The 27,725-nt window shown below is 45.4% G+C and overlaps 1 protein-coding gene across 1 annotated transcript in view; it reads left to right on the plus strand.

Annotated features, from left to right (window-relative positions):
* Positions 1-27,725, plus strand: part of DNAL1 (dynein axonemal light chain 1) — a 246,195-nt gene that overhangs the window by 210,204 nt on the left and 8,266 nt on the right. The window contains exon 7 of the mRNA XM_078659666.1: positions 20,354-20,494. Coding sequence (XP_078515792.1) covers positions 20,354-20,494 — 141 coding nt within the window. The remainder of the gene's footprint in view (positions 1-20,353; positions 20,495-27,725) is intronic.

Raw genomic sequence — 27,725 nt, forward strand, 5'->3', positions numbered from 1 at the left:
AAGCGTCTTATGGGGATCCAGTATCCCACGGTGGTAGCACATAGAAGGGGGCAGCAATATGCTGGCGGTGCTACTGCTCCACCGCTGTAAATAATACAAGTTGCCTGTCCACCGCCCCTTTCTTGGCGGTGAGCCCGCCAAGAAAATGGTGGCTGAGAGGGAATTAAGGGGACCCTAACAGGGACCCCTACCACTCCTGGGCATTCATGCGGGGAGCACATTTTGTGGCCATCTGGAATTGCACACAAGTTTCTGCATGTATGCCACACCGTGCAGGAATGTGCTACAGGCACTGTCACAGCAGCATCTACAGTTAAGGCTCATCTATGGTCCTTATACAGCTGCCGCCATGAGACACATGCAGCACCGCCCGTCCTCCATAGATTATAGTTGTAATCTGGCAAGCGAGCGCTCAGTGCGCTTGACGGTCATCTTGTCGGCGTGGCGATGGCGGACTGACAGGAGGATCGCCAAACTCATAAGGCCCTGTAAGTCTGTAATATCAATGATTGTTTGTGAAATGCTGGACATGTAGATTATATGAGCTGGTTGCATGTTTCTGACACCTCTTTGCCACACACACTGCACATGTGCTATGCACAAATTGCAGTACACTGGTACAATCCCTTTTTAGTCTCTAATGACTGGTGAAATTTATACTGGTGAATAAGTACACTGAAGACAAATTGCTCCTCTGATGGAGGGACTTGACAATATGTAATATTTGTTTTTCTTTCTTTCCTTATTTTATCAGCACAATTAAGTGAGGTTGACTGGTGCATGTAGTAACTGGACTAGTGACATTACATTCACAAAATTGTACTTATTTTTTACTTGTCCAATTCAACAAAGCCTTCTTTTTTTTTAATGGATGTTGTCTACAAGTTAAGTGCATGGAAGCATAACCCTTTGTTCATAACGTTCAATGCAAATACATGTCAAAATAACCCAACACTAAACAGCTAGAGCTATCCAATATTTAATTTTTCATTGATTCACGTGCTAGAATCTTCCCCGTCATCGAGGTGGAAGTATCACAGTAAATAAATTAGTAGTAAAAAAAATTCCATTGACTTTAACTGTGATTATATTTCCCCCATAAGATTGTGTAACAATCCACATTGTTTTGAGCACAACCAAAGTTAAGGCAATTTAGAGAGGAGCTTGCACCCCATTCCTCCTACAGTGGCTTCATACCTCAGATTTCTTACCGCATGTTGTGAATAGGGAGTCTATTTAGAACTTGTCTATATCAACTTGTGACCACCAGGTGAAATTATGTTCATTTAGAACTATACTAGCTGCTCTGACAGATTTTACCAGCATGCCAGAGAGTTCAAAAGGGTTTTGTGCTGCCCATATATGACCTGTGGGAGATAGAGGCTGTTCTCTGAAGACCTTCATAAGGAATGCCTGTTCTGCCTACACCGCACCACAAACCCAAGGACTGGAAATATTGCAGAACATTTTCAGTTAAAACTCTCAAAGATCGAGAGGCAAGGCTGTGCATTATGGCTTAAAAAGAAAAAGGCATCTGAAACTCCAGAGTCTGGAGATGAATAGCAGTGCCCTAAGAGGAAAACGTCATTTAAAGGAGAGAGATCTATTAAGGACTTAACGGAACCTCCTAAAAAGACACACAAAATCACGATTTAACAGAAGCCAGCATTGGAAGTAGAGACTTCTCCAGTGCATCAGGGAATAACAGGTGAAAAGGTAGTGGTATCAGAGCCACTGATGACAGGAAATCTGCCTCTAAATATCAGGCAAGTCACTGACTAATTTGTCGATGGCGAAGATGGCTACGCCAACGACATGCCACACTTACGTTGTCTACGGTAATAGTGGTATCAACAACATCTTCAACGACAGCAAGATTCTTGATGTTGTTACCTTGTTGGAGCCTATCGCCATACATGATGACTGCATTGATCAAGCGGATGAAGATGATGAGCCCCAAGAGGGCGAAATACAACAGGATCAGGCAACTACCACTGGTAGTGAATGGGATGATTATATAACGCCTATATCCGCACCACTGACACCCCCAGGTGCTAGCTTCCCACCAATGATATTGGAGGATTCCGTAATCTTCTGGAGAGAGCGGCAACGTGATTTGATCTCCTCATCTCTCTCTGCCCAACAAGCTGAGTGCTTTCTGCATGATTTTAAAGATTTGATTTTTTTTTTAAAAATCTATACCAATTGTTGAATACATTTGGACTGAAGAACTTAAGGTTATGAAAAACCCAGCTACAGTGGCAGCAGTAATATTGAGGCATGATTAAAAAAAAAAATACAAGGCTTCTAAACGCTCTCCAGCCTGTTTGATCGGTTATCCAAAACCTGACTCACTGGTTATGCAGGCAGCTCAAAGAATAAGACCCAAGAATCTTCCAGCACCCTGTTTAACTCCCCCGGACAAGAGGTGTAGTAGATTGGACAATATCTAAGCATTTCTCTTCCATTGGAAGCTATAACTATAAGAGCGTCTGGTGCCCTAGCTATCCTTGGCAGGTACAACCGCCAGATGTGGTCAGATTTAGCTCACGTTTAGAGGATCTTCCAGAAGATAATAGACAGTAAGCTAGAGCTATCCTTCAAACAGGGGGAAACAGACATCCTTGAAGATAATAGACCCTGTAAAGAATGTAGCCCTAACCGGCTTCAGACAGAAAGCTGGAGCAGCGGTCTTGTGATGGCAAGGATGGCTTAAGGCAACATCTTTCATGCAGGAAGTGCAGTCAAATATTTTGGACGTGCCCTACAATGGTGATGCCTTATTTAGTAAACACAGGATTACGATTGCAACAACAAATCATCAGTAGGGTAAAACTGACCTGTCTCAATACGGTCTAACCCATCCCACGTTCACTATTAGTGGGTGAACAATCCAACGCTTGGTGAATTCTGCTTTACAATGGTAGTAAGAGCCGACATCGAAGGATCAAAAAGCGACGTTGCTATGAACGCTTGGCCTAACAATCCATCGAGGCTGACACAGAGACTACAAGCTCCTTAGGGGTTCTATAACAAAGAAGGTGTCCATCCTTTTGAGGTGGTAGCGGCAGAGAACAGTATTCAATTTGTAGAGGATACCAACCATATAGAAATCAGCTGGATCTAGAGCAGCCGCACGGATATCGATGAGAGTCTTCCCAGCAGCATAGACCGTCTCAAACCACAGCTTACTCCAGACAGCCTGGTAGAGGAAGAGCTGCACGAACACAAAAGTGACATCAGTCACCTCAGTACCTTCAACTCGCTTGGATTTCATAGACACTATCTACAGTTGCAACAAAAATTGGGAACCCATCACTTCCGACAGTTGGGTCTTGGAAGTTAAAGTATGGACCCACTATAGAATTTATCCAGAAACCTCCATACCATCCCCCTGTCAGAAAGTTACGAGAGCATTTTTGGCTGTGAAGAAAAGAAATAAAATCTCTGATTTTGAAGGGAGCAATAGAAGTCCCACAGAACTGCAGACATGAAGGTTTTTACTCCACCTTCTTTCTACTATTCAAAATGGAGACAGGTGTTTGGCTTGAGGCAGCTAAATAAGTACCTCGAAAAGCAATCTTTCAGAATGTTTATACTGCAAGACATCATTCAGTTGCTGAACAAAGAAGACCAAATGAAATTGTTGGCTCTTCTAGACGCCTTTTTCCATATCCTTCTACATGTAAAGCACAATAGATATCTCGGATTCGAGGTGGCCGGTAGTCATTACCAATTCAGGGATCTACGATTTGGCCTAAAATCTGCCCCAAGTATTTTTACCAAATGCACAGCACCAGTAGCAGCCTAACTGAGAAGAAACAGCCACCAGGTATTTCCTTACCTAGACGATTGGATGATAAAAGCACATTTTCTAAAGTCTATAATGCACTCTACAATGACATGCATTCAACTCTTCGAAGACATGGGACTTCACATAAGCAAAATACAACAATCACTTTTCTGGGGACAGTTGTGAACACGAAGATGTGAAAAGTATACCCATTTAAAAGAGAGACTTGTGAAAATAGGTGTCTATCCTGTCAAGGAAAGGCTACACTTCAGTAAGGCAATTCAAAACATTTCTGGGAATTAAATCATCATGCATTCCTCTTATCCTGAACTGCTGGTTGTACCTGAAACCACTAAAGGAATAGCTCGAAAGCAATGGACGCAGGACCTGGGCTCATATGACGACATTGTCCTTGTAACACCAGAAATAGTGAGCACACGGCAAAGGTGAATAAAGGAAGAAAACATTGCAGTGGGGCGACATTATTAGTTAAGACACCAGGTTCTTTCTTGACAACTGATACTTTGATGGAAGGATGGGGGGAGGGAGGGGTCACATCTCCAAGATCTGGAAGTGAGCATAAAATGGTTAAACTAGCAACAGACTAAATGTGTCAGTCTCCTAGAACTGAAGGCAGTAATGTTGAGTCTCAGAGCTTTCCTACTGAGAGGGGTTGGATGTCTTGATCCGAACAGACAACACAACAACAATGTTTTATTTAAACAAGCAGGGTGGAACAAGATCACAACCTCTGTCCAGAGAAGGGCAGGGCATATGGTCTTGGTGTCTCCAACACAAAATTTACATGAAAGCAGAACCTGTTCAGGGCAAGGAAAACCAGTGGGTCGACAAATTAAGAAGTTCCATGAAAGACTGTCACGAGTGGGAATTGTCGGACACTCAACTCAAAAAGTGTTGACACTATCCAAGCAGGTTCCCGCACAGAGGTTCATGTGGAAATGCACTTCAGATGTCTTGGGAAGGCACATTTGCGTAGCCTTTCTACCACTACCTTTAATCCCACGAACACTAAACAAGATGAAAAAAGAGCTGTGCAGGATTATTCTTATTGCTCCAGTGTGGCCGAGACCATTCTGGTTCATGGAGCTTCTCCGGATGCCAGAATAGCGACACATTTTAATCAAACCAGTCCCAGGATTTCTCTCAGAAACGGCGGACTGGTGATTTATCCTAACCCGGATTCTCACAGCTTAGTTGACTGGATCCTGAATACAACTAATTTCACATGCAAAATATTTACAACAATGTAGAGACATTTTGACAAAAGCCAGAGTAGAGGCCTCGAACAAGTCTTACAAGCCATGTTCCCTCTAATTTTTTTCCTCTGTGAGCGGCAGTGCAAGCTCCCTGTGCACTGCAACCAAAGCTATGTGCGCAAAACCAACTGGACATGCAAGCGAGTGCTGCGCTCAGCAGTATAAATCTGTGGTAATTACCACTCCAAACTTCTGTTTACAACGAGAGCGAAAACACGTGCATTACACACACATATAGCTCTATATAATAAGGTCTTGTGACCGTTTTGCCACGTACATACATACCTTTGAGACATGGGAACATGCTAAAGTGCACACGACTGTTTGGCCAGCCCGATAGGGCCGGTCAAGGCATCATGCACACTTTAGTGTGCCCACCACTCTCCCCTGCTCTGTCAGCAAAGCAGCCCTACCCGCCCTCAGGATGCCGCAGCAGGGAAGAATAAAATGATAATAACATCACTTTATTATCATTTTATTTTTCCTTTCTTTTACTGCTGCACAGCAGCAGTGGGCGAGGCTCTTCTGCCTTGGCAGAGGAGCCGCCACTCGGCTCAGGACAACAGCATGAAAAGGCTGTTTCTTCACCTTTATCTCATCATGAGGATATTGAAGAAGTATACACAACAGCAAGTAATTATTAAAAGTAAATAGTTAAAAATATGAACTGAGAAACAGTCAGTCACATAACAGGAGCGGCTGTGTATACTATGCATGAAATGTAAACTGCAAAACATAAATGTTGTGTACAAAACATTAATTCCTGCTTTGTGCCCCTAAATGCTGCTGCTGATAGTTTAAAAAAAAAGTTTTATATAACGTAAACCTCAGAGTATTTTACATGAGCAGCAGGTGCTTTACACAAATACACATTCATTTTTGTAAATATGGGGGGATTAAGTGCACACTTCGGCAATATTTTCCTTTGAAGGCTAACGCTGCCTTTGGTGATTCTAAAGGCTTTTTAGAAGATTCTCGGGGGGGGGGATGGGAGCACAAAAATAACATTTGATGCACTCCTGGGGCCTTATTTATGAAGGTCTAGCGCCGCCGGTGCGTCACTTTTAAAATGGGAAAAAGTGACGCACTAGTGGCGCAAGGCTTTCATAAATAAGGCCCCTGGACTTTAACTTGACTCCCCTGTTCCAAAGACGGAAGCACTGCCACTACTCCACACTGTCGCTGCAAATGTAAACAGCACCTGACATTAACAGAGCAAGTAGAAGCTGCAAGCTCTCTAATGTACATCATATCTTTTGTGCCTGTAACAGCTGCTTTTCCGTCTGTCTTTTTAAACGTGCTGCCACTGCTCCTAGCACTTGACCAAGAAAGTGACAGTTTTATTACCGTTCCGCATCATGTCTTTAGGTATGTGGTTTTAGGAACGGGCTCTTTGGGACCTGTGCGCTTTGGAAGTGTTTGTGCGCGCTGGTGGAAAGCCCTGTGGGCGCGCGCACATCTGCGCATGTTAGAGGGAACTATGCTTACAAGGTAAAATGGCTGAGTTTTTGTAATTGGCGTGCATTTAATCAGTGTCCCCTGTTATCATCGGAGCCAGCTCAACAGCTTCTGTACCTTCTATCATTAGCTCAGTCCAGTCTATGTCATAGCTCAATTAGACTACATTTGAAGGCAATTTCAAGATACCGAAGCTCTAGGAATAAAGGTCCCTGTGGTTTGACAAGTTAATAAAAGAATTCCTAAAAGGGCTATTTCGAGCTTATCTACTGATAAGAAAAACATTGATTACTGGGCAGCTAAATACAGTCTACTCATAATGAAAAGACCTTTTGAACCTGTCCATAAAGCTGACATCAAACATCTTAAACATGGAAAACAGACGTTTTGTTAGCACTAACTTCTCTTCCAGGGGATCCTCATCAAAAGCAATAAGCACTGAATATTTACGCCCATGTGCGGAGAGCAGAAATTATAAAAAATATATATGAAAAACATATATATATATATACACACACATATATCTTTTTTTCTCATAACAATGCAGACCCCATGTAGGAGGCTAAACATTGCAATAATAAATAACTGCTTTTGTAAACACACAATGAATGTATAGCCCACAGGAGGGCAAGTATCACTTGAACTCTTTTTAATGAGTAAAACTCTTGAAAACTCCAAAAGAGCAGGCATCGTTAGCCTACAGGCTGCATTGTAAACCAATAGCATAGAAAATTAAAGCAATTGAACAAAAAACTGGCACCATGCCTTTAAGGCAGCCATGACCCCTAGCTTCCCATATTGCCTCTGGGGTAACAGGTAGGTCAGTTGTTCTTTCCAGCTCCTTCAGTCAGGACCCTGGAATCACAGCTCTGTCTTTTTTTACTTTTTTTGTCAAATTAATCTAAATTTCTTTTTGTTTTTCTACCTTTCACTTGATGTCTTTTTGACTTTAGAGTAACGTTTAACCAGTTTTTTGGGCAGAAAGTGATTTATTTTCTGTCAGAATGCCTTCACTTTTTGATCCTTGCCCTTCCTGTGGCAAAAAGAAGGCCAGGTCAGACATATTATGTGTGCATACTATATCTCCCTGTCTCACCAGAGACCTGTTCACATTGTAAGAAGCTGTTCAGGAGAACTCTCAGGGGCAGGGAGAGAATTTGTGTATATGGTCTCTCTGAAAGAGGTAGGTCTCCTGTGAGACAGAAGAAAAGAAGAACTAGATCGAGGTTGAGCAGTAGAATACCGATCTGTTCACTGTTGGGATCGGTGTCGAACTTACCAGTGGCGAAGAAGCAGATGTCATCATCAAAGTCTTCGATGGTTCACAGGCATCATTCAATTCCAAGACCGAAGACGGCAGCTGCAAAGTCGAGTCAAATAGTTCCTCCGTTGACGTCAACCAGGCGACGGTCAACATCGAGAGACAGGTCTCCGTCAGCGTTGGCTAAAGGTTCGACGTGGAGACCGGACGCTCTGTCTCCCCACATACTTGAGCGGTCGACGTCGAGGCACAAGTCTCCGGGAGCAACTTTGCAGAGATCATCGACGTCGAGGCACAAGAGGCCGACGTCGAAGCAGAGGACTCTGTGGGCTTCCTCTCTGAGAAGGTCGACGGCGCGACACCAGACTTCGGCGCAGAAGCGTTCAACGTCGAGGCAAAGGTCTCCGTCGACGTCAGCGCAGAGAAGATCGATGTCTAGACAGAAGACGCTGTCAAGAGCATCAAGAAGACAGTCGCCGTTGAGGCAGAGGTCTCCGTTCGACGTTGAGACACAAATCAGCACCCAGAGAGAGAGATCGACGTTGAGTCATCAGAATCGAACAGGCTCACGTTCTGGGAGTTTTTCACCATCTCCATCACCGATGTCGAGACCAGAATCTCACCACACGCTATCAGACCAATAGCGTGGGTGAATATAACCTACATGCATTATTCTAGATTAGGGCCTCAAATATCCAACCAGTGTTTATGTCTCCTGCTAGAACAAGGAAGGCTTCTCATGATGTGAGGATTTTGGTGCTGATCTTTTTTACATAAAAGGGCAGTAGTAAAGATCCCTGTGACTGGAGGCTATTAACCATGCTAGGCCATATAAATAGAGTGTATTTAAAATGTATATAACAGCACTAACAGATTGGGTGAAAGTTAGGAATATACTGCTGTTTATTCAGACTGGATTTAAAATTGTGCTTAATTGTTATATAGTTGGGGGCGTGGCCAACCGCTGAACATGGCGGACGTGTCCTAAAGGAGCTCCGGACCCGAGCCCTACAAAATCCTGAATTGAACACATTGCTGCTTTCTAAGCGCGCCTCACTTGCACTAACCGGCGACCGATGGTGCTGGGATCAGCTGGCGCTGAAAATACAAGTCCGGTACCCGAGAAATTAACGGCTGCCATTGAATACTGATAGGCGGCGAGGGGGAACCGCACGGACTGCTGTATCGGGAGACACCGCAACGGGATGCAAGCTTGCTCCGGACAATTATCCACCTTCTGTTGCACGCTGTGCAGGACTACGGGGCACCGCGCTGAGCCGAAGACAAAGAGGTGAGGAGCACTCGATTGGCAGGGACTCTGTGGGAGCGCTGAACGGGCACTACAACTACGCGAGCCTGGGGCTGCACGGCCTGCTGAGAAGGGGGCGGAGCTTCGACACGATGGCGGAAAGCAGCTAATCTCCGAGGCCCCGACTCCAAACACCGAGGGAAAAGTCTATGTGAATGTACCCCTGGCCCAGGGAACTCTGCTGTCTGTTAAGTGCACACCTGCCACAAACTCTGAAACACCGGGGGACACTCTCACTGCCATAGCCCAGGAACACACGCACGGAGGCACAATGGGAATAATCACCGGAAGCCTTCTTTCTCCCTCCCGGAGTAGATGCATGTGGACACCATAGACAACCCCCTCTGCATATTGCATCGCAGGCCAGTGCACACTCGGTTGCCATATAGCGGAGGGTCGCAGTCCAAGAGGAATACGGCCCTCCTCCTCTAACACACAAGAAGCAGTGGCCTATCTGAATAGTGTTACGCCCAGGGAGCAACACTAGTGATATTACCACCGGTATTCAGCGGCTACGACACAACAGGCCCGGCCAAACGATCGAGGTGCCTTGCCCCCTTCCTAGCCCAGTGGGGTTGCTGGAAAACAAGGAAAGTCAACAACACCTCAACACTATGGGTCGGAACAAACTGAAACAACAGGGACAGATGGTGGTGGATCCCACGCAGGATGCGACGGATGAAGTGGATACTACGCCGAGATCAGATTGTGTCCCCCCTACGTGCTGCCGGTACAGGTGGACAAGCTGGACCTTGTACTACAAGAGGTGCGAGACTCCAGGAAGGCCATAGAGGCGCAGATAGGTACTCTAACCACAGGCTTAACCCTATTGAGAGCAGACCACACAAAGGTAGCGGACAAATTGAAAGACCATGTCATGTCCTTGGCGGAGATACTACCGCAGCAAAAGAAAACAGAGACGGATGTGAAAACCCTACAATCCCAAATGGCCGCCCTGATAGACCGAGTGGAGGACGCGGAAGGAAGGGCGAGGTGCAATAACGTCAGAGTGATCGGCCTGCCGGAGAAAAGTGAAGGGACTGACGCCGCAGGATACATGGAACAACGGTTCTCCTCGCAATATTGCATAGAAAGTGCGCATCGTATACCAACTGGCAGACCGAAACCAGGTGCCCCGCCACGTCCCCTTATTGTGAAACTGCTCAATTACAGAGACAGAGATGAATTATTGCAGAAGGCCAGAGAGAATGCGCCGATCACCTTTGAAAATACAAGTCTCCTTATACCCGGACTACACGCAAACGGTTCAACGCCAGCGTTCCTCATTCATGGATATGAAGCGAAGGTTACGGGACCTGCATGTCCAGTATGCTCTCTTGTTTCCGGCACGCCTGAAGATCCTACATGAACAAAAGGCCTACTTCTTCGAGAGCCCTGGGGACGTCGAGGATTGGATCGAGGTGATGGAGCTGACTGCTGCAGCAGAAGACGCTGACCGCCAAGACCTAGCTAAAGGATCTCACCAGACTGCATCAATGAGTCAAAGAGGTGGTCACTCCCGCAGGGCCCTCCAGCATAAGCGACCTCCCTCGCAACGGCTACAACAACCTAAGCAACAGGCGATCATCGCGACGGCAACATTTGCAAATGGTCCGCGGCTTGGTAAAGGGACTAAATCCTCCACAGAAAAGGAATCATCACATGGTTCGGACTCTGAGGGCAGCGTGGCCCTGTTCCCCTCGGCTACACCCCAGCTGATCACAGACTTATTTGGTTGATATATCCACGCAAGTACACTCTACGTCGCATTTCTATGGCATAATTGACATACAATGTTGAGATTGTTAATTGTTCTTAGCATGCCTACTGCAAGAAAATACAGATAGGGCTCGATGCTGTCGTAGCTCCATAAAGTTCTTACAAGGTAAAGCATGTGCGCAAGCGAGGCGCAGGACCCGCCCCCCACATGGCGAAGGTCCATAGTTTGCATTTCTTGCTTTGCCTGTTACAATGTTATGTTGTGGTCTGGTATGGTTCCGGTCCCAGACCGTGTATTGGGGAAGTTAGGGGGAGGGTTGGTCACTTTCATGACGCGGATAATGCTTTAGTCGCTTTCATATACATTACATTTGCACCACATAGGTTATAAATATTGATGCAATGCATACCTTGGACAGATATACTATAGTCACATGGAATGTACGGGGTATGGGCACCACACACAAGCGTCATAGGATACATGCGCTTCTGACTCGCCGTAAGGTGCAGCTGGCCTTTTTACAGGAATCACACATGGTGGCTGGTGAAATAGTGAAACTTAGAAAGAAATGGAGGGGGCAGGTGTTCTCCACCTCATATTCGGGCTACGCTAGGGGTGCTACGATATGGGTACGCCATGGAGTGCCCTTTGTGGCACATGAACAACTAATTGACAAAGAGGGTAGATATGTGTTTGTGCGGGGGACATTGGATGGACAAATGGTGGTGTTGGGTTCCATCTACGCCCCTAATTTTGACCAGGACAAATATTGGGATGTCCTCAGCGGTGCACTTACAGGATGGGACACATGCCCCTGGATCTTGGGAGGGGACTGTAACACGGTCGTGGATGTCACCTTAGATAGATCACACCCGCCACTACGCGGTGCAGGGGTACTTAAGCAATCCGAGGCGCTAGTACGCTGGATGACGGGCTGGAGACTCTTCGATGTGTGGAGGATGCGACATCGAGAACACCGGGAATACTCATTTTATTCAGCAGTGCACTCCTTACACACTAGGATAGACAGGATTATTTGCTCTGCTGATATTACACGACAGGTGCTTCACACTACGTATCTACCCAAAACATTCTCCGACCATAACCCACTGGAGGTTACTATCACATGGGGCAGGGTACCTACACCGGTCCCCACATGGCGCCTGTGGCCACAATTGCTGGAAGATACAGTATTCCGCATGGATATATTACATACGATAGAGCAGTACTTCACCGAAAACAGCGGCACTGCGACCAGCAGATTGATAGAATGGGATGCATTCAAGGCGGTATTGCGGGGAAAGGCGATTAGCGCAACGGTGGGTGCACGACAAGAATTACATAGGTCACTGGTTGAAACCGAAACGGAGATGGGCAGACTAGAACAACTAGCAGCGACTGATGACACACACTCGGGGGCACTCCAGGAAAAGCGGATTGTACATGCTGAACTGCTGGAATCCCTTAGACACATATTTTACCAGGAATACACCAGACGTGCACATCTAGATGCAGACAAGGCAGGTACTATGCTAGCCAGACTTCTACGTGATACCCCTCCCACGGTAGTCATAACTGAAATCACACAGGCTGATGGCGCAAGCTTACACACACAGGGAGAAATTAATGAGGCCTTCAAATCATACTACGTCTCCTTATATGCCGTACCTGAGGCGACATCCGCTGACCGAACAGATGATTTCCTATCTGCCTTGACCTTCACCACACTGACACCCACGGCACAAAAAGACCTATCAGGGCCTATAACCCCACAGGAGATAAAGGTTGCTATGAAGGACCTCCCTCGAAATAAGACCCCTGGTATGGACGGTCTACCCATCGAATTTTACACCACGTACGCAGAGACTTTAGTACCCAAATTAACGGACTTGTACAAGTCGATCTGGGAGGAAGGTGCACTGCCTCTTACTACCGCGCAAGCACTGGTAATATCACTGCCTAAGCCAGGCAGGGATCACACAGACATGACCAACTACCGCCCGCTATCTCTTTTACCCACTGAGTATAAAATACTGAGTAAGGTGCTGGCCAACAGGCTGGAGCCTTTCTTGCACCACCTGATACATGTGGACCAGACAGGGTTCGTACCAGCGCGTAGCACCTCCTTGAACATTCGGAAGTTACATCACTTAATGTCGGAGGCACCGCAGGAATTCCCACATGCGGGATGCCTCTCTTTGGACCTTAAGCAGGCGTTTGATTCGATTCACTGGGAATACATGTTTAGGGCGCTCCCGCGCTTTGGGATACCTGACCGTTATATGGCGTGGCTGAGACTGCTTTACATGAGGCCGAGAGCGAGGACCGGCAGACACATCTCGGGCGAATATAGGATACACCGAGGAACGAGACAGGGCTGCCCGTTATCACCTCTGATTTTCATATTAGCACTGGAACCCCTGGCAATTGCACTGCGGCAGAACTTCCCAGATATGGGAATACCACTCCGACATACTACGCATCTTTTTTCGGCGTATGCCGACGATATAATTATCTATCTCCGTTACCTCCGACAACCTCTAATTCCACTTTATGACCTGTTTCAGTCCTTTGAGATTATGTCCGGCCTTGCTGTGAATATAGCTAAATCACAGGCCTTTTTCTTTACGAATTACGATACTACAGCAGAAGTGGGATTTGGGGACGCCCCATTACAAGTTGCCCCCACTACATTTAAATACTTGGGCATCCAGGTGTATAGAACGAATGCTGATATGTTAGAGGGCAATCTTGGCAAGACTATACGATCCCTGCGATCCAGTATTGCTTTCTGGACCTCACTGCCCTTATCCGTTATGGGGAGGGCAGCAATAGCGAAAATGGTAGTCCTACCACGCCTGCTTTATTTCTTTACGAATTTGACCATAATAGTACCACTTTCCACATTTCAAACACTGAACACACTGCTATTCGACTTAATATGGGGCACAGGAAGGCGACTTATTAGCTTAAAGAGATTACAAGTGGGTACGGATAAGGGAGGGTTGGGAGTCCCTGACTTCCGTGCCTATTATTACGCCTGCTAACTAAAATGGTTGTCCTACTGGACAGCAGGCCGCAATCTCCATGAAATAGGATACACTACCACTGATTTTGAAACTGGTACCCTACACGCTTTCCTACTGCCCAGCTATAAATTTCGGAAAGACTTACCTACACTACTAACCACTGCACTGACGTGCTGGAAGGCGGCACTTCGATACACAAAAACGCCCTCCACATATGCGAGCAATATTCCTCTGCTGGGCATTCCACTTGCCGCTGGTATCCTCACACAGCGCAAACTGATAGCATGGACAGACTCTGGCATAACGACGATGGGAGACCTCTTTAGTCACGAACTCCTGATGGATCATGACACGTTCGTCCACGAGACGGGTGCACCACAACACTTATTTTTGACACACGCTGCTCTCCTACAGTACATTAAACAATATTGGGCACCGCAGGGCCAAGAACCCGACCAAAATGAAATGGTGAAAATGGTACATTACATGGGGAGAGGACGGCACTTGATCCGCTGGATATATCATGGGATCAGCGCCCACACCAGGATGAACCTAGACTCATTGCGTGTTAAATGGGGAGAGGAGATAGGCAGGGAACTTTCTGATACTGACTGGGCAAAAATTATAGAGCACCCCAAAAAGGTTTCCCGAAACTCGAGATTTAAGTTTATACAAACCATGATACTGCATTGAGCCTATCTGGCCCCAGGTCGGCTAGATAAAATGTTCCCCCAGACACAACACTCATGCCCACGTTGCCACGTCCCGAGAGCGGGATTATTGCATATTCTGTGGACATGCCCCTCGCTAGTAGAATATTGGGGCATGATTAGAGAACTTACTGAAACAGCAACACGCCTTACATTACACAGTACAGTGGAGGAATGCCTACTGGGCTTACACAAACGCAGATCTAAGCACAGTGTACAATTTCGCTTCATTGACCTGGCGTTACTCCTGGCTTGTAGGAATATTACGATGCGATGAAAATCCAGCAGGCCCCCTGAAATACACAAATGGCACACGGAGATGATAAAATGGGGTAGTGCAGAAGGCGCAGCGCTGCGAAGAGAAGAGGCGAGAGGACTACGTAAAACACCGATAGCCCTAGAATGGGAGGTAATGCTAGAGGCGCTCAAATTGGAGGAATCTAATGTGTTAGTGTGATGTTTGCAATGTATGTATAGATAATTATCATTTGCCCACACCTGACTGTCCAACGGATTATATAGATGTGTTACGCAGTTGTATGCAAAGCAATTTACTTAGACTGCAAATGTACAGATACGGAGTTTGCTTTTGAAATGTGACCACAGTTATTGAGGGTGGGGGGGATTTCAAAACAAACAAAAAGGTATTTCTTTATGTTCTTTATATTTACCCATTATGAACCACTGACATGTATTACATTGTTGTGACCATAGTACCGATCATATTTATGACGTGTGATGTACTCACATGACCATTTTACAGGATTGTGAACGGAAATTAAAACTTAATAAAACGTGTTTAAAAAAAAAAAAGAAATTGTTGTATAGTTGTCCAGTCCTTGCCCCATTGTTATTAAAACTCTCCATATCTAATTTTGTTGCAGGCTGATCCAAAAAAACAGCTTGTCACGTAAAATAGGCAAAGAACACATACATGCGTTATTGTGTGTGGATTACTCTGTTTCGTAAGATCATATTCCCCACATACTTCCTCGTTATACAGGTGGCACGTGTATTGTTTAGTCAATCACTTGTCCATATTTTGTCCCAAAACAGATGTTTGGAAATAAGAAAAAAGTGACTAGTGGTGTATGATTAGCGATGAGCGGGCAGGGTAGTGCTTGATCACAAATAACTTGGAACTCAAATCAAAAGAGACTGTGAGAACATCTCTAATGCAGTTAAAGAAATAGCAAGTTACATGTTTCAAGACTGGCTTACTCAGTTCTGGTCATTAAAAAATGGAAGATTATCTGTGGCCTCTCTTTAGCTTATGAAGTCAAGGCACTCCTGCAGATGATCTGTGTATCACCAACATATTGCATAGATATCCATTGAGATTTGGACAATGCGTAGGGACCACAGTTGAGATTAGGACTAAGGGGCAGATTTACAAAGTTTTCAATGAATGTGCTGTGTTGTATGAAAGGTAAAAAGCTGGACAGTGCCATGTCTACCAAGATCTGGTGCTCCTTCTTGGTTCATATTGTACTGCCCTGGTCTCTCCTCTAGCACTGCTAAGCGGCACCCAACCACCTTTGCACCAAAGTTTAAAGGCATGATGTCTAGCATAGGCTGTGTACTGGAAAGACACCCTTCAAGTACAAAACATCATGCTAAGACAGTCTAAATTTCCTACATTGGATCTGTGCTCTAAAGTGCAGCACACATGCTAAGTCAGAAAGTTTTGAAGCAATAAAAACATTTTTAGTTTTTAACAACACCCCCAAAGGAGCATTATTATTTTGGAGCAAAGCTGTGTCTACAGATGTTAATAGATAGGGCTTTGCGTCAAAATCCAAAAGTACTCTACAGTAAATCTCAAATAAATGTGTAGTGGTAGTTGACATCAGTTTTGTGATTTAAACACAGCACAAAATGTTATTAAATCTTCCTCTGGGTCTGTGTAATTTTACATTGATCCAAGTGGCCTGAAGTTGGATGTGTGTTCAGCCAAGACAGGGCCTTTGAAGACAAGCATGCGGTCTACACTTAAGAATCTGGGCACAGACTAGGGAAGTGGAGCACCCAATATTAGCTGATATTCTGCTACATAGAACCTCCCCCCCCGGCCCTGGAACTAGACCAACCCATCATTGCCTGCGAAATCTACTCTGCCTTGTCCGACCGGTGGTCAGGCAAAACGCCCGGCCCCTGTGGGTTCCACTTTGATTATTACCAGAAGTTTCGCACTGAACTGACCCCGGTTCTACTAAAGCTCTATACTGAGGTGGCTAAGTGGGGAGCCTTTCCGCCTGGGCTGGATCTGGCCTCCATCGTGGTTACACATAAGCCGGGTCACTCATCTGTCAACACCAAAGTCAAACTTTTCAGCATAATCCTGGCTAACTGGCTGCAGACTGCCCTCCTCTATTTGATCCACCATGACCAATGTGGAGTTATGCCTTGGCGCAGCACGCAACACTGCATTAGAAAAGTCCAGGTGACGCTATCCCAGATAACCAGCGCCCATCTTTCAGCAGTGCTGCTTTTAATAGACTTTGAAAAAACCTTTGATACAGGGAATTGGTCCTACCTTCGGTCGGTGCTGGATCGTGCTGGACTGGGGACATACATATGTCGCCTCATTGGAGCCCTTTAACACCAGCCCTCTGCACAGATCCAGGTCAATGGATCACTCTCCCCTTGGTTCCCTATCCGCAGAAGCACAGCCAGGGCTGTCCTCTATCGCTCTTGCTGTTTGCCCTTGCAATTGAGCCCTTTGCATGGGTCCTCCGCTGTGATGCTCAATACCGCGTGTGGTCCTGGGATGCAGGAGAGGATATGCGGGTTAAATCCTACTCTTCCTGGCTCACCCACAGACTTCAAGGCCCACTGTCTTATTGTCCTTGGCCTGCATGAGGAAGCCTCTGGTCTGTGTGTGAACAGATCCAAATCTATGCTGGTCCTGGTCCAGGGCGATGCAGCGACCCTCGCCTGACAATCTGACTGTTTGGTACAGCACCTCTCCTTTAATTACATGAGGGTTTATAGTGCCCTTCTCTCAGAACTTTCGATACACCTTAACTTGTCCCTCTGGTGTCTACAGAGAAGCGCGATATCCAGACATGGACTCAGCTTCCGCTTCACATCATAGGCTGTATAGCCCTTTTTAAGATGATGATCTGTCTTCATTTTTGTGTGTATTTTGACATTTCCTGATCTCCTCTCAGTAATTGAATGTGCTCAAATCCGTCCTCCGAGCCTTCCTTTGGTTAGGTGGCTGTTCAAGCATTGCTTTCATAAATGGCTGGCAGTCCCCGTATGAAAGTGGCTTTGGGATGGTTGAACTCCACTGCTACTATTTTTCCTGGGTCTGGGCAATATCTTGGGCATTTTGATGGCGCACCAAACCCTGTATCCTCCTCAATGTCACCTGTGGTGTCTTCATGTATTGGAGATTCTCCCTATCATTCTTGGGCTAGAGCTGCCATTTGACAGGGATGACACACCCTCTGGAAGGGGATGTGGCTACACCACACATCTGACTTGAGGGGATTTCACAAGTGGGACACAATAGTCATCACAGGCCTTGGGGATCTGTGTGTGGGGAATCTCATTTTTACTTTCTGGGACTTACAACACAGTTACCACCTTAGTCAGACACAATTCCATACATATTTACAACTACGTCACACCCACACTGCCAACATCTCCTTGGACACTGATTTCCTAGAATTCAGCCGCCTTGAGGCCAGTCTCCGGATTGAGCGCATTGGTAGGGGCGCCATCATCCACGTGCATCTCTTGCTTATTGTCAATGCCCCTCACTGGCTCTATACACTTAAACACCGCTGAAAGGAGTGAATTGGTGAGCTTGATATTACAGCAAACAGGCAGCCACACCTTTAGGTGGACTACCAAGGTCCTAACATTCAAGGAAGTGTTCCGTCATTTTGGGAGTGGGCAGAATAGTGCACCCTGGGATTGCCAGATGCACACATAGCCAGACGGTGTCACAGGTTGGGAGGGATTCTGGTAGCCCATGGGCTAGTTACCGCATCATCCCCCCAGGGCACTTTCTGGGCACAAATATGGTACCCCTTACACCCTGAACCTCCAATCACGTTGGAACTGGAGAATGGACTGAAGAAGGACTGCCCTGCTGACTCCAGGACCTGGCAAGAAAGGCAGCACCGTCTGCTGGACTGCACTTTTGGCTAGCAAAAAATGTACTGTGCCTGTGGCTCTTGGCTCATGTAAAAGCTGCTCAAGCGTCCCAGACCAAGGAAGTGACTCCAATGGCCAGGCTGCTGACCTCCTCCAACCAGGGCCATTAAAGCTGAGAAGCCCACTCTGGCAAGTCAGCAGCCACTTTCGGCAAATTGCTGCTTAGCACCCCAAGAAACCGATCCTCAATGGCCAAAAGTTGCCTGTGAGTCTGCTCGACCTAGGTGGGTCTTCTGAGTTCAGATTGGCCTCCCAAGAGAGACATCAGCCTTCACCAAAGCATACCACTGGACCCGCTGTGTACAGAGATTGGTAATCCAGCCACAGATGCCCTTCTACTGGCTCAAAGAGGACTTCAAGCGACACAGACCTCTGTGGCCAAAGTCGCCCAATCCAACCCTTGGACCAAAGAATAACCATAAAGATTCTCCTGTTGTCACACAGTACCCAGAGCATCTTTCAGCATCCTGCAGCCCCAGCATCAGAACAACTCCATTGAAGTCTATGGTGGGCTTGATGTAAAGTGTGGAACTGCACTTGAGACTGCTTTGGTGACCAGGTAGATGTTCAAATACTCGTTAGTGGCCCCCCTAGCCTTCTCCCGGGCAGATGCGGTTGCCCACCTCGGGTCGAAGTACTGAAAACAACTTTTTCATATTTTTCAAAAGTTTCTCATCTTTGCAGTTACCAATGCTAGTTCGTGTTTTGGACTAAAAAACTGAAATTTCAGTTTTGTGTAAAAATCTATATCTTTGGACCCCTCTAGCGGATTTTGCTCATCTTGGTGTTTAAAAAAATCATAGAAATATCATCTATTTATTAAAATTGGTGTTGACATTCTTATTTTGAGGTTTGGTGCTTCTAAATACTTTACACTAGTTGCTTTGTTTAAATCTTGCTGCTCTAAACCACAACTACCTCAACTACCTAGGGTTGAGCTAAAGGTATTACAAACGAGCCCGACTGGACCCAAGGCAGTGTTGCGAGTGTATTACATGGTAAGGTCGCACAACCTTACCATATAATACAACACAATTCTTACAGCCCACTTCTGACCTAGCCACATGTAGCTGTGTATTGTCAATAGTTGCAATTGCAGTTTTCCAGTTTGTTTATTATTCCAGGAGTACTCTTGTGACACTGGGCATGATCTGCAGCAGACCTTTTTTTCCAAACTTCTGTCATTTTTTTTTGCCATTAAAAAAGGATGTCACCTAACTTGATTGGATGTCACCTAGCTCAATTGTGCATATGGTTTGTAAAGTTTTGCGTCATTATATGCGCCTATGGCTTAAAAATACCGTATTTCTTATTTACCGATTAGTATGTTGATTTGCGTGTTCATATGTTTTCACTAGAGTAGCTTTACTATGAAATTATGACCAGGCCTGTTGAGCAAAGTCCAAAGCTGTATTTTAGCACTATTTCACGATAAATCCAACACAGAGCATCATTTCTTCTTTACAATTTTTGCCCACTTTCCTCGCCTTGGCCGCCCATTAAAAAAATTATTGTGATGCCCATGTCTTTGTAGCTGATACGTTTGTGTCTCTGGTTAACAACGAAACACATAAAAGATGCTATTGACACAGAGTGAATAAGATTGAAATATTCTGTCCTATGTAGGGGAGTTTGTAAAACTAGCTGATCTGACATCACTGGAAGACCTTGTGTTTGTGGCAAATCCCCTAGAAGAGAAGCACACCAGCGAAGGCAACTGGGTGGAAGAGGCAACCAAGCGACTACCCAAGCTGAAAAAACTTGACGGTAAGATGGCATGTTTGGTCGCATTATACGGGCAACAATGTTTGGTGTATTAATGTATGCATGTGAAATATCAGTACATTGAATTACAGCAATAGGATAATGACAGAGTTCTTTAGGTGTGTGATCACTGCGGATGAAGGCTTTACCTGTTTAAACAAACACACCCATGGGTAACTTTGTAGTGACATTCGCAGGTACATTTATGTGCCTCATTTTTAATCTCTCTCCCTGATTAGCAGTCATGATAGTAGTTCTCTCTCCAGAATTCCACCAAATTGCCAATTCTATGAAAATTAGCAATTACGTCATGCTGTTTCCCTGACTTCAACCCATTGGGGGGTAAACTCCTGATGGGGGACTTATACAGCCACAAGACCTCCCAGATCTATCAGAATCTAGTTACAAATAGCTCCACTAAACTGTCTGCCCTCCGGATGTCATGGCAAGCAGACTTAGGTGAAATAGATAATTATGATTGGGCGAAAGCTATTGAGTCACCTTACAGTGCGAAGATATCTTCCTGTTTGAGGTTCATTCAATTCAAATATCTCCACAGGGCATATTTTAAGAGAAGCTGTCTGTGGTGGATGGGCCTTATGGGCTGTTCCACATGTTTGCGATGTGGGGTTATGGAAGGTACATTCCTCCACACGATGTGGGATTATAGTGGTCTGACCCATTTCTGGAGGGGTTTAGTGTCCTTCTTAGCAGAGTTGCTGGCATGGGGCGATCCATTTGCCCCGAAACTGTTTCATCTTCACTGCACCTACGTCATATGTGGAAACCGCTGTAAGCGTCACTTATTATTCCTTGGTTTCACATGGGCAAAAAGAGACATTGCATGACGATGCAAGACGGACGAGCCACCGTGTTTGGGGATTTGGAAGCAGGGGATGGACTTTTGTATGAGGCTTGAGGTTGCAGTATTCCAGGCAAGGGGGTGACCTAAAAAGAATTCCAAGATTTGGCAGAGGTGGGCGGATTACGGGGACTTGGTTCTAGAGTCTTTGGGACCCCAACTGCTTAAGATCTAAGACCCTATGTCGGGGGTGGAGGGTGCTTACTGTGCACACGTGTATGTTTACTATGTTTTACTTTGTTTCTTCTTATGGGGATACTAAAACGGAATTTATCCTGAGGAATAATATGTATATGACCCTGTTGGGTCATGTTGCTGGCAAAAGTCCAATAAAATCTGTTATGAAAAAAAATATTCCACCATCATGTTAGACAGACTACTACAGAAGGAGTTTTTTTTTCTTGATAAAACCAACTGACCCAAACACTAATCGTTACTTTTTTTAATTAGATTGTCAACCTGATACTCTGTTTAATATCTGATTTTTTTTTTCCTTCAAAAAATGTTCTTTCAGTTCCATCTGATAAACATTTGAATGTGTTTTTCTTTATCAGATATATACAAGATTTAGTATCGTATTTGGTGCGTTTTCATAATCCCTCCAAACACCACCTTTCTCGGGATTGTTTTATTTTTATTTTCTCTCATTTCACAATATTTTAGGACACTGCTTTTTATAAGCAATGGATTTCATTTTTGTCTTCAACATATTCCCCTTAAATGATATTGGATTAGGTAGTCATCTGTAAATGGAGGCATTACATTGTTTTTTAGTGGCAGATTCAATTTTAGCTAACAAGTTGACATGTTTTTCAAGGGCATGCCTTTTTTAATGTGCTCCACTATTCTCTTCTGTAGTGTCTGTTACATGCTCTAACCTCTCTTCATCCTTTCATCCTTGTGATGCTCCATTGCTTGCGAACAGGTTCTTCTGAGGCATAGTTCTCCATCCGTATGCCAGTGAAGCCCTCTTGCTTCCCCTCCCCAGCTTATCTGGAGTCTAATTCCTGTCCCGCCATAGTTGATATATTTAGTAGATAGCCACTGAAATCCTGAAATGCTATGATTCCTCTCCCTCTCCCATTTCTCCAGTCCTTGTTGAGTTCCACCTCACTTCTTATTGTTTGTTTATGAAGTTTTGCTTTAGAGGGTAGTTGGCTGCAAATGAAGCATATGATAAGATAAGATCATGTAATCGTCATTGATGCACCGAACGGTAAATTATTCCTGAGATGCGCAGACCTGTGATCAGTAGATGGGTAGGCATTGAAAAGTGACCATGGAGGGTTTTTAAAAAGTGAATAAGATAATAGATTTGCATATAGTCATCTAGAAATGTATGACTCCGTGGGTCTGCAAAGTGTAGGCCTGGTTGAAAGTGACTGTCTTTCACTACATGAGACTTGTCCAGATTTGATACTGGCAGGTCAGGTGCTTCCAGTAATGGGGAGTTTGTAATTTAGGTACACAGTTTGTCTATGGACAAAAGTTTTGCTGAGTTGGTATTACAATTTTAACCAATATACTAGTCTCTGGAGGCACCCAGTCAAAAGAGATCTGAAGACAGTTACCGTAGTTGAATAACTGGCTTGGATGATTTAGGTCACTTTAGAATTTTACAGCGATTGGCATGGAAGGGATCCAGGGTCTGAACAACTGCTTGGAATCCCTGAGGGTGTAAACCTGGCTTCATTTGGGAAGAAGATGTAGTTATTATTAATAAGCAGATTTTGTCAAATTAGAAATGTGAGATTGTAGACTAAGAGAAGATTCTAGGTTGGAGCCTAAAGATTTGACCGAGTGCACAAGAATATGACAAATGTCTGCCAGAGCTCTTTAATAGCTCTTACTGCTACTGGAATGTTCTCAGTCATAGAATTGAGATTTTGGTAAATTGCATTAATGGAATTCAGCAGTGCTTTCTCCGAAAACTTGAAGTTCCCACCTGTAAGGAGGAGCGTGGGCTCCATGCTTTCCCTTCTGATGCCCCACACCCTAGGGTTTAAAAAACTGATCCTGGCCAGCTTTCTTTCGCTCTTCAGCTATATTTCTCCCTTTTATCTAATATATTGAACTTCCCAGGAACCAGTCCAATATGTCTGCTCTAAAAGAGAAAGGATCAGTGTATATTTAACAGTCTAAAGATGGGCAGGCACCACACAAGAGACATTTGCATACACATACCACCTCCAGAATATGCCAAAGTTAGTCACTGTAATGTGGTGAATGCCATAATCCCACTTGTGGGTACTGTAGGTTGTAACGTCTGCTATAAACCACATACCGCCAAAGCATCTATAGTGTTTAACTGTTATCCAGTATTAGGGTATCTTTCATAGATTCACATGCCTGAATCATTCCCCATTGCCGAGGTGGGAGTCACTTGGTAAATTACAAAAGCCTAAATCTTAGTAGTAAAAAGAACCAAAAGTCAGCTCCAACCAATCAGCTACCGGCACCCTCTAGAACACTCTCAGCAGAGGGAGTTCTCCTCAGATTTTCACCGCATGTCGTGTGGAAGGGAGTCTCCCTGAGTGCCACTCAGTTCTTCTCTACAACTCTTCAGAATGTATGACAGAAAAGCTCTGTTCAAACCCTGCAGGACCTGTGGCAAGAAGAGGGTCCATGTTGATGACCAACATAAGGACTGCATTTATTGCCTTTATCCTAAGCATGAGGCAAAGGATTGCAAGATCTGCCGTACTTTCCCTACCAAGACTCTTAGGGATAGAGAGGTAAGACTGCTTTTGTGGCTCAAATCCTCTTCGGCTGAGGAGGATGACTGAGCCTCAACTTCTAGCTAAAGAGCTAGATCCCATGACAGCGCTTCAAGTGAAGGAAGAAAACACCATAAATCTTCCCATGATGTTTCTGGCCCTTCTCAGAGGTCACCTGAGCTTTCCTCTAGGTCAACGCTGTCTCTACCCTTTACATCGGTCAAGGAGTCTAAGAAGACATCTACTTCAAAAACCACGAGTAAAAGCCATGTCAAATCTGTCACTTTTACTTCATCGTCGACGATTTCTGTGACTTGTTCTGCCCCATCGTCGACGGCTACTGTCTCAACGACAGCCATTACATCACCTATTCTGTCTACCAGAATCTCAATCACGACTAAAAAGCCAGTTTCTGAAGAATCGTTGACGAGGAAATTATCAACGAAGTCCCAGTCTACGACCACGTCAAGTCCATCGACGACAGTACCGTCGATGAAGCCTCCACCGTCGACGAAGATATCATTGCAAAGTCTACGTCGTAGACGTCTGCCCCGTCGACAACTGTTCCATCAAAGACCGTTCTGTCGACGGCGGCACCATCAGTGAAGACATCGGGGGGCTTTTGTAATTTAATGCGGCGGGCTGCAACTAGATTCCAACTGCTTGTTACGGTCAAACAGATGGAGTGTTTATTACATGATTTCAAGGAAGAGTCCAGGAATATCATGCGAGCTGTACCAATCATAGACTGTATCTGGAATGAGGTGGTTGAGATCATGAAAACACCTGCATCTATTCCGGCAGTGCTTCCTCGCATAGAGAAAAAATACTGTGCCCCTGCTAACAGCCCTTCTTGTCTGATTGGTCATCCACGATAAGATTCGGTCATTTCGCAAGCTGCCCAACAGCGATCTAAAAATCCTGCACCGCCTATCACCACTCCGCCTGACAAGGAAGGATGTCGTCTGGACCTCATAGGCAAAAAATTCTCTACCATGGCAGCCGCCTTTATTAGAGCTGCTAACTCTCTAGCGATAATCAACCATTATGACCGTCAAATGTGGTCAGATATGACGGGTCTCATTGACCTCATTCCTGAAGACTGTAGACAGGAAGCCAGGAAAATTCTGTTGGAAGGAGAACGTGCCGCATCTGAAACTATAGATTGCTCACTGGACATTGTGAACACCAACTTCCGTCAACTCACTGGGGCTGCAGTGCTTGGATGCCAGGGATGGCTTAAGGCCACTACTTTCAGACCTGAGGTACAAACAAAGATTCTAGACATGGCTTATGACGGAGAGTCTTTGTTTGGTAAACACATTGATGAGGCCCTCCTAGCAATCAAAACTGACACGGATACCGCTAGATCGTGAGCCGCCCTTCAACACAGGTGCGGATCTTTCAGAGGCGCAAGAGGACGTGGTTTTACATCAAGAGGAGGATTGGGCTGAAATCGGCACCAAGATTCTTCACAAAGTGCTTGACACCAGTGGCGGCAGCATTGAGATCTCGAGGAATCCAAGTGTTCCCTTATCTCGACGATTGACTGCTCAAAGGTCCTTCGGAACATGAAGCCAAGGTTGCCACAACATCATGTCTCCTTCTCTTCGCTTCTTTGGGGATGATTCTCAACGAGAACAAATCACAGTTGCGTTCACTCCAAGTCATTCCTTTTCTCAGAGCAATGCTAGACATGGTCCAGTGCAAGGCATTCTTTTCACACGACCCCCAAATACGTCTCTAAAAATTAGCAACTATAATTTCAAAAACAGGTCAGTTTCTGTCCGGATGTTTGCTTCACTCCAGGGGATGTGCTCTTCTGCAATAAATCTCATACCCTTGGTACGGCTCAAATGAGACCTCTTCAGGAGGAGCTACACCTTCAATGGCAACAAGCCGTGGGTTCGTTCGACGATTCCATCAGGGTCACGCCGCTCATGATAGATTCTCTGCATTGGTGGTCACAAGCAGCGAATCTAGCCCAAGGTCTCCCATTCCTACAAACCATTCCAGACTTTGTTTTAATGACCGATGCCTCCAATGAGGGATGGGGAGGTCATCTGCAAGATTTGCAAATTCAAGCAAAATGGTCTCAAATACACAAACAGCATATCAACAGACTGGAGCTCCGTGCCATCTATCTGTCTCTGCAAGCGTTCCTCCCAAGGATTGCGGGTTCCTCAGTGCTGGTCCGTACCGACAATACGACCAGCATGTGTTACATCAACAAGCAAGGAGGAACAAAATCAGCTATGCTCTGACAGGAGGCTCAGGAATTGTGGGGGTGGGTCACATTCCACAAGATAACCCTGAGAGCCGAGCACGTCAGAGGTCTCCACAATACACTGGCGGACACGCGGACACGCTGAGCAGGTCTCAATCGGACTGTCATGAGTGGGAGCTGGAGCAGGAGCAGGCGAACAGAGTATTCCAGGCTTGGGGCAAACCAGCACTGGATCTATTCGCAACTAGGGAGAACAAGAAATGCTAATACTATGACAGCAGGTTCCCTCAACAGGGCTCAAGGGGGAATGCCCTGTCCATGCGATCGTCAGAAATTTTTGCATACACTTTTCCCCCAATACTATTGATCCCGAAAGTGCTCCGCAAGATGAAGCTGGAGGGTTGACATCTAATTCTGATTGATTGCACCCATTTGGCCAAGGCAGTATTGGTTCCAGGAACTTCTGTTATTGTCTCAGGACAAGCCCATTTGCCTTCTTCCAACGCCTACATAGTTGTCGAGGGACAGAGGCCAGGTGGTTCATTAGGACCCACAGTCCCTCCACTTGCATGCATGGCTCCTGAGTTCAAGGACCTCCACATTTCACAAGACTCGTGAAATTTTGGCCAAATCTCGGGCCCAGAACACAATCAAGACTTATCGCCTGAAATGGAAGCGATTTTGCTGTTGGTGCGAGGCGAATAATATTCACCCAGTGCAAGCTCCTGCGGAACAAATTCTCCCTTATTTGCTTTCTCTAGCCAAGTCTGGGCTTATCTTTTCATCAGTCAAGGTCCATCTTGCTGTTCTTTCCAGATTCAGAAAATGTGTGAGCTTTCCTTCTCTCTGTTCGTCTTCACTTGTCAAACAATTCATGAAAGGGTTTTTCTGAGCCTTCCCTCCGGTGCAAGCACCCCCTCCAGAGTGGGAACTCAACACCGTGTTAGCTCAATTAATGAAACGTTCATTTGAGCCGATCCACAAAGCTGATCTCAAATTCCTCACTTGGAAGGTCGCTCTTTTACTGGCTCTTACTTCTGCGTGAAGCGTTAGTGAAATCCAAGCTTTCACTATCACAGAACCCTTTTTACATTTCACTCAAGACTACGTAACCCTTCGAACAAATCCTAGATTCATCCCTAAAGTACTGTCACAATTTCATTTGAATGAACCGGTAAGATTAAGAACTTTCTTTCCTGATCCATCCACTCCAGCTGAAAGAGCATTACACTCTCTGGATGTTAAGTGCTGTTTAAAATTCTACCCACAGAAAACTAAGGACATCAGACGTTCCAACCAACTGTTCGTGGCCTATGGTCAAGCAGCACTTGGAACTGCAGTGACAAAGGCAGCAATCGCCAGATGGCTGGCATCTACTATTCATTTCTGCCATGACAAGGCAAACAAACCTTTACAGAGGAAAGCCAA

The sequence above is a fragment of the Lissotriton helveticus genome, chromosome 9 (assembly GCF_964261635.1).
Source record: "Lissotriton helveticus chromosome 9, aLisHel1.1, whole genome shotgun sequence".
Taxonomy (NCBI): Eukaryota; Metazoa; Chordata; class Amphibia; order Caudata; family Salamandridae; genus Lissotriton; species Lissotriton helveticus.